The sequence below is a fragment of the Orbicella franksi genome, chromosome 11 (genome assembly GCF_964199315.1).
Source record: "Orbicella franksi chromosome 11, jaOrbFran1.1, whole genome shotgun sequence".
Lineage (NCBI taxonomy): Eukaryota > Metazoa > Cnidaria > Anthozoa > Scleractinia > Merulinidae > Orbicella > Orbicella franksi.
Window position 1 is genome coordinate 1,962,615 of NC_138155.1, and position 12,315 is coordinate 1,974,929.

The 12,315-nt window shown below is 37.6% G+C and overlaps 2 protein-coding genes across 2 annotated transcripts; both read right to left on the bottom strand.

The window, feature by feature from the left end:
- Positions 1–647: 647 nt before the first annotated feature.
- Positions 648–3,847, bottom strand: LOC145460271 (uncharacterized). Its single transcript, XM_081445020.1, has 4 exons — positions 3,798–3,847; positions 2,484–2,526; positions 1,748–1,834; positions 648–1,463 (listed from the first exon to the last, which is right to left on the bottom strand). Exons 3-4 carry the CDS (start codon positions 1,809–1,811, stop codon positions 913–915), a joined length of 615 nt encoding a protein of 204 aa, XP_081301146.1. The 5' UTR covers positions 1,812–1,834; positions 2,484–2,526; positions 3,798–3,847; the 3' UTR covers positions 648–912.
- Positions 3,848–7,275: 3,428 nt separating this feature from the next.
- Positions 7,276–12,288, bottom strand: LOC145502784 (uncharacterized). Its single transcript, XM_081482165.1, has 2 exons — positions 11,584–12,288; positions 7,276–10,452 (listed from the first exon to the last, which is right to left on the bottom strand). The coding sequence occupies exons 1-2, from the start codon at positions 11,863–11,865 to the stop codon at positions 9,949–9,951; spliced, it is 786 nt and encodes a 261-aa protein (XP_081338291.1). The 5' UTR covers positions 11,866–12,288; the 3' UTR covers positions 7,276–9,948.
- Between the last annotated feature and the right edge of the window lie 27 nt (positions 12,289–12,315).

A 12,315-nucleotide genomic window follows, 5' to 3' on the forward strand; every position in this document is an offset into this window, starting at 1 on the left:
GACATGAACTTCCAGAAGACTTTTCAACAGTCCCTTCTCCGAATGTTTCCTAAAGGGAATACAAACGTTTCCGAGAATTTCCGAATTCCAGAAAGATTTTCCAAGCTTTCCAAACACTTTCAAGGAAAATCCAAGTTGATGTAGACGACTTTTGGCTTCATTAAAAATAAATTTTCGAAACTCCTTAGGAAACGGGATAACACCAATATTTTTCAGCGTTAAAAGATATAATAAGACTTTTTTCAGAAAGGAAAAACCTGGTAATGTTATGCTCTAGTCTATTAAAAAATACTACTTGATATAAAATAACATCAACATGGCAGGGAAGCAACTTTTATGAACAAGTTATGAACAACTTTTTGAGAAACATTGTAGCAAATTAGAGATTTTGGAGCAACTTTTGAGCAACTTTTAGATTTATTGAGCAACTTTCTGAGCAATTTTGAGCATCGTTTTTACAAAATTAGAGCATATTTTGGACAGCTCTTCTCTTGACGCTATATATCGATTTTGTCAGAACGAAAAAATCCTTCAACTTTTCTGATTCTATTCTCCTTCAAAGGCGTTACTGGGGTTGTCACGCAACACTTCTCCAAGTTGCGTGACGACAGAAGTAACGACTGCGAAGGCCCGGAAGTGGCTTGTTTCATGGCTTGCAAAGGCATACGCACAGCTTACGAAAACACACAAACAAACAACACTTTAATTTTTAAAATGCCGTCTTTTTATTTGAACTGCCCAAATCAAAGCAAAATCCCTTTTATGTGCTCTGTGGTGTACCATTTAATTACAGTTCAAAGATAATAGTTTTATAACTTTCTCTATTTCTTATATCCATTTTTCCTTTTCCTCCAACGACGTAAAGCAATATCTTTAATACTAAATGTTACTAGAATTAATTGAACCCTTAATTCAGTCTGCAGCTAGAAAGTGAAAAAAAATAAGAATCATTACAGAAAATCTGCCTGAAACTTGAAACTGAAACTTGCTAGGACTGTTATCAGACGTACAGAACAAAACATTACAGCAGACCAATCCTCCATTGTCGATTTCAGTGTGGCCCACCAAATCCTCACCATACCACAGCCGCAATTCTTGGCCCGAGCTCACCGAGTAAGGAGAAAAACGCGGCAGGATGATTTCAGGAGAAAACGAGTTATATCCCGGTAACTCGGACCACTTTCCAGCACCTCCAGAGAACGTGAAAAACGGGTTTGGCGGCATAAGGAGGGCATTGCTTGATGTTGTGATGGCAAGACTGACGTGATTTTTTACTACACCATGGATACCACAGCCCCAGAAAGACCAGTTGGAAATCCCACTTATAGCGCAACTTACGTAACCACTGAGGTGGATCAATTTTACAGCGACTATCTTGCCGCTGGTAGGGACGTTGAAATTGCCATACTTGCTATCCCTTGTGCCAAAACATACAGGACGGAGATTTGCTTTGACCCAGGGATCTGAAAAGAAAAGAAATGAAAAGGAAAGAAAATGGGGCAAAAATATATGAGTTAATGAATTGGCTATTGAGTCATGATGAACATAACTTCACTATCAGTGATAAATAAAATTATTAATAATCGTGTCATTGACAATAATATTCTTTCCGTAACCTCACATACTGACTCATTGTAGCAGTTGTAATGCCCCTTTTCTTTCTATTTCACACTTCCACTTATCCCCTCGTCCAAACACTTTATAGCGCCTGAATAAAAAGTCTGATAAAACTAAGAAATAATCTTACCCAATGCTATAATGGACGGGAGAATCAATAGCATCATAGCCACTAAAATTAACCTTTGGTCCATTATGTGTCGTGCTGTACGAGAATCTACAAATAAAATAATCACAGCAACGAGTTTACAGGGCCAAAATTGAACAAACAGGGGTCCTTATTTAATGATTCGTTACCTAATTTACTGTACCGATCTTTAATAGGGTATCAGTATTAAAAGAATACAGCTAGAACTAAGCTTTGTTCTTCTTTAAAGTTTTTAAGTCGGAGCACTCAACGTTAAACAGAGGATCTGGATGGGGTTTATATTATAAACTGATAGATCAAAATTTTAGTTGTGACCTGAGAACTGACTCGATTTCAAAAGTTATAGATGAGAACGGATGTTCAAAATTTACTGTTAGCTTAGAATTGCGCTGTAATTTTGACTTGATCGCCAAACTAAAACTAATAACTGATTCTTTCGGATTTTGCAGTATCTCCCATCCCTTTCTCGAAACAAACTACACTTGCAATCCTTTCATAATAACTCATAACTCAAAAAAATTAAGAGCTCTTTTTTTCCATTCAGAGTCTTGGAAAGTTGAAGAATAAAAGAGCAAATATCGCAATTTTTTTCTTTCCTGTTTTTTTTTTTTTGCATCTAAGCTTATTCTTGTTTAGCTGAGTGAGTTACCCAGCAGGCAGGTACAGTCTTGCCAAGGTGTTTTTAAGTTAATTCTTTTTTGGCGTCTAAATCACTTACCTTTTAAAGAACAGGGGACTTGGTTCAGTTTGGTGATAAAAAGCTAAAACAGAGAACAAAAGGGAAAAATAACAATGTTAGATTAGAATCAAACTAAGGGGATAATAATAATAATAATAACAATAATAATAATAATAAAATAATAATAATAATAATGATTGCAATAATAATAACAAAACTGTACTGTTTAGCAACTTCTTTAATAATTCCAATACTTACTTCTTGAGTTTTCAATAACTTATCTATGAGCTCCCCTCTCAACATTGATAAATGTTCTTTTATGAAAGTCTTTCGTAAGAAATATGTGGATTTGCTTAATCGAGTGTAATAATTTCTGTTATTTCTGAAATTGTATAATTCTTCCTGACCCAGGGTATAAGCTGCGATCGAATTTAGTGAAGTTCAAGTTTTCTTACTAAACCATCACGGTTTGCCCTGCGTTTAGGAAATCGAGTATATCATGTTTTTCCTTAGAATGTCTGAATTAAATAATCTTGTTTTGAAAATTCCTTTGGAAAATAGGCTGTCTAAATATACATAGAAAATTATTGTCCATGCTAACGCACATTTCCTCAGTTTGAGAAGTAGCTGGTTCTTACTCAAAAACAGATCCACGGTCCGCATAAAGTAAAATGCTCAGTTCTTCGAATGGAGTATCAACCTTAAATCGATCTACAAGATAGCGTGACTTTTTATAAAAGAAAAGCGTCCACGTAACGGTATTGACAGGTAGCAATCTCAGTGGCAGTTAGTGAACATAATTTTTCTTTCATTAAAAATAGCGAAAACCGGCCTGACTGAGATGACAATGTTCATTCCGATAAAAGTGTTTTCTGAACTGAGCTTATTTCTCGTCAGCATGGCATGAGTTTTATTCTATTTCGCTTCGTTCAGCCGAATAGAAAACATTTCTATTATTAGTAGAGGAGACAAATAACACAACAAATAATGGTGGGAGCCGCCAGCAATAATCGAGTTTTTTTAAAAGAACTAAGACACGCTGAACACAGGTTACAAGCCAGAGAATATAAGAAGATGTCACACGCTGTTTTAAACAACGAATAAGGAAAAAACAGCCTCGAGTAAACTGATCGGCGTCAAGTGGTGTGATATTCACAGGGAGTGATATATAGAGGCCTAATTATCCCAATAGGAACTAATACAAAGCAACCTAATTAAACACCTAAAAGAAATACATTTTCTTTGATGCTCGTCGCTAGTTCAAGGGGTACACAACTCTATGGAATTATTGTTTGGTCAAACTACCAAAGAATTTGTTGTACCCACACAATTCTAGTAAATCAGATATCGTACCTCTATATCAGTTCAGCGTGGAGCTTGCAGACTGCGGGTACAAATACAAGCTAAACGGCAGAAAGAAAGAATCAGTGTGTATGATATTAAAGAAATAAGGAATAAAAGCATTGAAGCAAAAATTGCAAGCTTTCATCGGCTGCTTCTCAAATTGTCCAGAAAACTGTACAGAGGAGTCGAGTAAAATGTTTTTATTTAACATTTTACTGATGAACTTCTCGTCATAACACGTTTGCGGCGAAACAATAATATATTGTTCAAAAAAAGTATTGTTTGTAATACTTGGTAGACAGTTTGTTTTGCAGTCGACTGTACCCCAAATGGTTGTAAAAACCTTCGTGATTTCATACTGTTGATATTAATATCGATATTTTATAACGATTCCAAATAAATTTGGAGGCGATGATCATATAGAGAGTGCAAAATGTATTCATTGCTCAGTATTCCATAAACTCAATTAAGAATATTGCAGCTCTGGATGACTGACTTTATTTGACAGTTGCCGAAGGAAAAAGTCTTTGTGTAACTTGCTTTCGTCATAACGGTCAAACTTGTCTATATCTGTCTTATCTACTAGCGGTCCATCAAGAATGCCGTTCTCTTATTGGCGGCGCTATTCGCTATCTATTCTGCTGTAGACGATGGCTGCGACCGCACTAAGAGAGTTAACTGGGTTTATTTTTTTAGAAACCTGGTTAAAATTCCCAAAATAACTTAACTCGGTTAAGGCATCTTCGGAGACCCAGGGGCTATTAATCGGGTCGATGCGATATTTTCGGGCGAACGATATTTACGGGCGACACTTTTACTTCAAGAGCTGAACTGGTTTTTTAGAAACCTAGTCGTAAAATTTAGAGATAACTGAACTCGGCAATGCCTACCACTGGGCCGATTTTGGTCACTCCAGTGACCATAGATTGAAAACGTGACAGAAAATTGGCGTTACTTTCGATTCTCACCAAATTTGGACAGTGGGATGATCTCATCATTAGCCAATAACAGGCCATTTTTCAGCTCTTTTCGTCATATCCCCCCCTCGGGAGATTTTTGGCAAGTTAGCTAATTAAGTATGCAAGCCAACGTAATGGCGGACGCTCTCGGCGAAATGTTTATTTGCTCAAAATTGGGGCAAAATCTTTCGGAGATGGAAGTCAGGACATTTGTAAGGATACAGAAAGTAATTTGGGACCAGTTGCTGGCTTCTAAGGCTGAATTTATCCAGAAGTAAGCTGTATTTTCGTTTTCGTGCCGAAAGCCACGCGGTGAAATATTATCGGCTTGTTATGCTGTCCTGTTCTGTTTTTTCTCTTGGTCTTTTTTCTAGCCTGCCGAGGCCATTCTTTCGTCTAAATCAGTTCAAAAAAGTTCGAAAATGATGTTCCCATTCAAGTTTAAGCTCTCAGCCGATAATTCTGGAGTTTTTTGGCCGAAACGTCGGCTTTGTTATGTCCGTGTTTTTCGGTTGCTATGGGCGACCGTAGCGCCCATTGTTAGGTCAAGTCGCAAAAAAATTCTAATTAATTCTGGTTTTGTTCGATTTCGCTGAAATTTTAACACGATAAAGCTGGATTGTTAAGGAATAGATTTACGTTCTACCGATGTGTGGTAGCTATTAACACTAAAGTGATATATCGCTTCAAAATCAGGGTTTTGAAGAGACTTTTTTTGCAACGTGTGGGTTCGGCGTGATTTTGTAATCGGAGGATTTTGTTGACCCCAAAGGAAAAAATATCCCGAAAAGGTCATTTCATCGACGATTCAAACGAATATAAATATGTATATGTTCCGAGCTAACTTTCTGGTGAAAAAATATAATTTTTGACGCGCGCTGGGTTTTTAATTTTTTTCCCGCGAAACACAGGGTATGTGAAGAGTTAAAGGCATCTTGGAGACCCAGGGGCTACTAGCCTGGACGATGCGATATTTTCGGGCGAGCGATATTTTGGGGCGAACGTTTAATTCAAGGTGGCTCCCTCCATAGTTTCATGACTGCACGCGCGCATAGGACGAAAGCTCAAGTAATCTGCCAGCTCAAAGGAAAACGTTAGTGGTTTTCGATTTTTATGACGCCAACATGAGCACGAAAAGCAAAACCGACAGTGAATTTTCTCGCGTTTCCTTCGGTGAATTTTTTTTTTAAATTTGGCTCAGTTATAACTACATACAACTCCTATAAAATACCCTATTTTTGTTAAAATCTGTCAGAGCTAATCTAATATATTTAGGAGAATGATAAATTATAGGATATTGGAAAAACCGTCTGACTACCTTGACTTTTTACAAATTCAAAATGTCAGGCAGTATCATTTCCATAATGTGGCAAAGTATGGAAAAATTTCACCTAAGGAAAGTATAAATAAAGCACTCCTTGAGAGGTTTCATTGTGATGGTAACACCATGGAATTTTATACACAGACACAAAATATGCAATAGCATTTTCTCTTTTCATATGAATTTAGTATAGAGTCTGGGAGTGATAGGGTCAATATAAAAGTGTAATCTGTAAATATATCTTATATCTATAATGCTATTATACTTGTAGGAGTTCAGCGGTCATCCTATTGTGGAGACTACTGAGCCCTCAGAAATGACAGGGCAAGATTCAATCCAGATGATTGTACAAGGTGCCAATGATTATTTTAATAAGAAGAATTATTAAATTAAATCATGGTTTTGAAATAATGGCTACAATGTTTCTAAGTGCTTGTTCTGGAGTAGTGATTATGATTATGACGGCATTACCAGAGGTTTCTGTATGATGAAATAATGCAGTTGGGTTCATTGGCTACATTATAACCATTAGTTCTCCTTCAGCAAAGATACTTCTGAATCAGTCAATAGCACATCACAACCAAAATTAGTTCAGAATATTAATTTTATTTATTAATATATCTTATTATTCTGACTTGTGCCAAATAAAGAATTTTACTGACAGCATTATTACATAGTATTCAAATAATCAAATTAATCATTATTTTTTTAATATAGCTATTAAAATTAATTTAGATTCTAACCAGATCCTGCAGGCAGCTGTCAGCTCTCACAGTGCCCACAGTTCTCAATCTGGAGCAGCTACATCATGTGAGGAAAAATAATAACATAGAGAAATTTCCTACTTCAAAATCATCCTTTTTTCATCTTTTTCTTTTATATTTGGAAATCGACCTATAGTCTCTAGCTATGATCTATTGCTGTTGTCATTCAGAATGAAAAATTATTTCAGGCAACCATAATAATACTACTGCATAATGATCATTACTAGAATTCTACTAGTATACTAATGCAGATGCTGCAATCTGATTGGCTGAGCTACTCGTAAACTGTCAGCCATTAGAATGCAGTAGCTGTCGGTCGTCCACGAAATGCGACGTTTTTATCGTTTTTCTAAAGTTTTGGCAGAAAGTTTCAATGTAAATAGATAATTATATTCCTGAGAAGACAAAAAGAAGGACATAAACGGGTTCTTGACTTTAAAAACTTGAAATTATCGAAAAACCGGTGCGCGCGTAAACAACGCAAACATCGAGTCTCTTGTTGAAATTGTGGATTAAAAGGGGACCACCTTGATTGGCAGATGAGGCCATCTATTTATTCAGCAAATAGGGACACTGAGTCTATTCACAGGTTTAAGCTGCTCTGCTACAAGAACAGGATAAATTAGCAACTGGGATATGCATGATAACGGCCCAATCAGACCAAAAATTAAAAATTAAACATTTGTAAATAATCACATTTTATAAATATTTTACGATGTATATAGGCTTAATTATTTTATTTTAATTATTTTTAATATTGTTACGATTGTTACGATTTCTTTCTTTTTCAAATTTTAATTTTTGAGGGCCATTAGGTTATCAGTTTTATTACTGTCAAATGTTACCCTCGTAAAATAAGGTCTTACTTACTTACAACTTACTAATCTTGGACCTACATGTACCTAATTCAAGTTTCCTTCCCTCACTTGAGGAGCATGCAAAGTTGCCTGTTGACTACATCATTTTAGTGTTAAGTATTCTGGTCCAAAACTGCGAGTATACTTCAAGTACTGTTTTCAAAGATTGTTCCAGGTCACATCCCTCACCAATTCAGCAAGGAGACGAGGAAACAATCTCAAGTTGTAAGTTGACATTAATAATAAGGAAGATCAGGGTTGTCAGTAGGGTTTTGAGAAGCAGGTTCCATCCAAAAAGTAGGCAGCTAAGGTGTGCCTGAACTGAAAACTTGCGGCGGAGCGGCTGGTCACGATGCGCACTGCGCATGTTTATTTCGGGGAGAGTATGGGAACGGGGTCGCCCCCTCCGGAGGGAAAATTTTTGAAAAATGATTCTCTGAGATGCCATGTGAGGCTATTTTCAGCAAACATTGTACAAATTTGAAGATGGCTTTCTTAATTTGATCTTATAGTTCTGGAATGTTCCTTTATGAGATACTGATAACTGAAGACATGTATAACTGGACAGCTTACGGTCAATATGCATGTCACAACCTTTATTTTCTTTGCATGCCGTGCAATTACAAACTCTGAAAAATCGAGGTGCACATGAAGAAAACTACATCTCTGGCACAGTATATCATCTTGAAAACAACTTGTCTTTTTCAAAAAGACAAGTTATTTTAAAATCAATTTCGAATCGTGTCACGCACTTTTTTTTATCCCCTCCGATCCAATTTGGGTTCAAACAAATTATTACCTGAACAATTTTATTTCCGTTGTATTTCTCCAATATCACGCTCAGAACTGACCTACTAACATTCGGAGTAGCCGGCGCAGTATTTGGAATAGCCAGTGAAATGTGCCGGTTGCCGGCTTATTTTGACAACCCTGACGAGTATTTAAACATTAAATATAAATATGTTTACCTCAAGGGGCAGAGATGATCGAAGGAGTGCAACTGTACAGAATGTATAAGACAATGATTAAAACACGCAATTATAGACCTTTTAGAAACTAGCAGTAGCTATTTTCCACTTGTTTTCAAAAGGCTCCACTTTTGAAACCGTTTTCGTAAGCCTCCGTTTTCATCAGCGTTTTGGTCGTTTTAGTGCGGACAAAAGGCCAAAACGCATCCACACTACACTGGAGAAATTTGAAAGCGTAGCTTTGTTTCTGCGGTCAGGCCTACCGTCCACAATAATCCGCCACGAAAACGAAGCTTTTCGAAAACGCTCTTCAAACCGGAGGAATTTAAAAACGCCGATTTTTAGTTTTCGTGTGGACGGTAAACGTTTTGAAAACGGAGCTTTTCGAAAACGATGGCGTCACAATAGTCATGTTGTTTCAGTCCCTGCCCGAGTTTTCCTCAAACACAAACCCTAAAGACCGGTGACTGTTGCGTTTTCAAATTCCTCCGAATTAGTGTGGACGGGGCCTTTTAATACTGCCTACTGGATTTAATGAATTTACTGTACACTGGGAAACCATCAAAACTGTCTCAAAATAAGGTTAAAGCGCCATATAAAAATTAATTAGCACAATATATGTGGGTCTAATTTTGTTGTTGTTGTTGTTGTTTCCATGTTACAAATGCGAATTTTTCCGCCATGACATGGTCTGGACTTTGCCAATAGAAACGAACCAGGTCTCTTAGTTTATAGGATGATCTTTAATTCATTTTCAGACAAAAAAAGATCTTTACTAAGCTAGGATGACACTAAAAAATGACACCAAAAATCGGTTCAGAGGATCAATGTAAACCTGACACGCAGAATAAAATAAAATTGGTAGAAATACAGTGAGTATGTGAAAGTAAAAAAGAATACACAAGATAAATACGACAGCATAATCGTGTGGATGTATTAGTTATATGAACGAAAATAATTACGGTAAAAAAATGTCGAGTTCGCTCTTTGATATTCTTCAAAAGTAGAAATACTGAATTTCTAAATTATCTGTTCAATTGTGTTAAGGTAAGCACATATGAAAGTGTAGCAAATAAAACGAATAAAACAAGTAATTATTTGTTTTCCAATACAAAACAAATGACATCACTGACTTCTTCAAAGGTGTAGTCGTAGATGTTATTTAAAAATGCTGGCGGATTGTAAAACGTTTGAGGATAAAATGAAACGCAAAAGAAACAACAGACGCTAAAAAGTGCTCTCCAGATAGACTGTCCAAATTTACGCCCCAGGGGGGTCTACGAAATGAGCCTCAACTGTGCTCGCGGTTCTTTCCTCGATGTGATTTGGGCGATTCAGTCTTGTGATGTGAGCTCGCTTGACTGACTTGCTCACTGCTTCGCCGTTTACCAAAGTTCTTTCTCCGCCATTCGGCAAAACGACTTGTCCTGTGTTCACCGTTTAGAATATCACTTCCTTTGCTTCCACTTCCGTTCAATTGAGTCCCTCTCTTTTCACTTCCGTCCAGTTCACCTCCTGCGCGATATCCATGAAGTTTGTCCTTGAAGAGCTGGATAGTCGGTCTGCTTTTTTTCCGCAGACTGCTCTGACTTCCGTTCGCAGTGACTTCCGGGAAGGGCTGAGGGGGTGGTACGTCAGGTCCACTTAAAGATAAATGCGGGCTCAAAGTGTGCTCGCTGTTTTTCATTGATGGGTTTAGAGCTGGACATGCGCATGCGCCTTGGCATCCATTCTTACAGTAGGCGGTCAGCGGTTCTGTTTCACTTTCACTACCCGTCGAGCTTTCATTTTCTTCCTGCTAAGAAAAAATTATGAAGAACTGAAATAATTATGCGCACCTAACGATACCTAAAATAGTTATGATAACTCAACGTAAACCAAATGAGAATCGTGAAAGGTAAATTGGTCAACATGACGCAAACGTGGGACAAAGAAAAAATCTGAGTCCAAGACAGGAATCGAAACCATGACCTCCCGAACACCGGGCGGGCGCTCTATCCACTGAGCTACGTGAACACATGGAGCTTCATGGAGAGCAAGGTTATTTAACTGAGTTCATGTTGTTTCATTACCGAGTTTAAAATTCACCATCTTTATTCACTTATCACTACTCACGATGACTTCGACAGTGCTGATCCTAGCAGTACGCAAGGCGCCTGTCACATATGAACTCAGTTAAATGACTTTGCTCTCCATGAGTTCTCGTAGCTCAGTGGATACAGCGCCCGTCTGGTGTTCGGGAGGTCGTGGGCTCGATTCCTGTCTGGGACTCAGGTTTTTTCTTTGTCCTACCCACGCTCTTGTCATGTTGATCAATTCACCTTTCACATCTCATTACCGAGCTTAAAATTTCAACATCTTTATTCACTTATCAAATGAGAATTGTGCCAAAAAGAATGTGATCAAGATGCCCTTTTCTCCTGCATCGTTTTTTGCTACCACAGATTTCAGGAAACATTCGTAGCAAATTTGGGAGAACTTGAATGAGTTCTTGTCTCCACGGTTTTCCGTTTCACGTTTTCTATTCATTTTAAGCGCGCGCAGAGAAGAAAACAAATGTTTCGGCTAGCTGGACCAGGAAATTATGCTGTGAATATTTTCAAGTTTGGCTGCGCATGAAAGCTAAATTTTCGCAGTACAGTATGTTTCTTGTTTTGTTTGCTTATTTAAGGTTTTTTGTTTTTTAGTTTTGCTTGTTTGTTTTTTGCAAGTTTTGCTATTGATATTTTACCTTACGCTATTCAAATAGCGCGTTGGCAATTGCCTTGTATAGCCTTGCCTTGCCTGCCCTAATTTGGAACAAGGTCGTCAGGATAATCTAGATGCTTATTTGATGCCAGTTTATGTTATTCTATCGAATATACAACGGAGATCTATTTATATTCCTCGCTAACTGAACACCTTTCGTAGGGATTTGTTAACCTACCTTTACTACTTCGATCTGCGGGTCGACTTGCGCAGGCGTAGAGATTTTTTCTTCCTCAGGTTTTGGATGTTTCCGCTGTCCACCAGTGCTCAACATTAAATGCACAACTAATAACAAACCAAGTATACCAGCCGTGGATGCTAACAGCCACGGCTCTGATTCACCAAATAAAAAGGACAACATGTTGGTTTTCACATGTTGATTTCCGCATGCGCTGTGCTTCGAATTTTTCAATCCTTCGTCATAACTGATAATTATGACGACACGACCATTGTGCGACATGAACGCAGTGGACTGGTGGCGAGTTTTTTCCTTGTCATGGGACTTTACGTTGTGGATAGACTAATGGGAAAAATAAAAACCAAAACAGGAAGATGATATTAAACTACGGAGATTTAGTGTTTGTATCAAGATATATTCCACGAGCGCGCGTTGGATATGATAGTAAATAGCCAAAGAGACGCATAGCGCCAGCTTGGCTATAATCATCTTATATCCAACAAGCGCGAGTGGAATAATTCTTTTTTTTTTATCAAAAACGACCCCAAAATACAGAAAACTACAGTAAAATAAAAATAAAGCCCCTAAAAATTACCCGTACGCTTACCATATTTATAGAGTTTGGTGTAATGGTTAATTTACTGTCAACTCTCGCCTTGCGGATACACCGCTATTACGGACGCTCGCTATATTTACGGACAAAATCCAGATCCCTGGCGAAAGCTAGAGGTT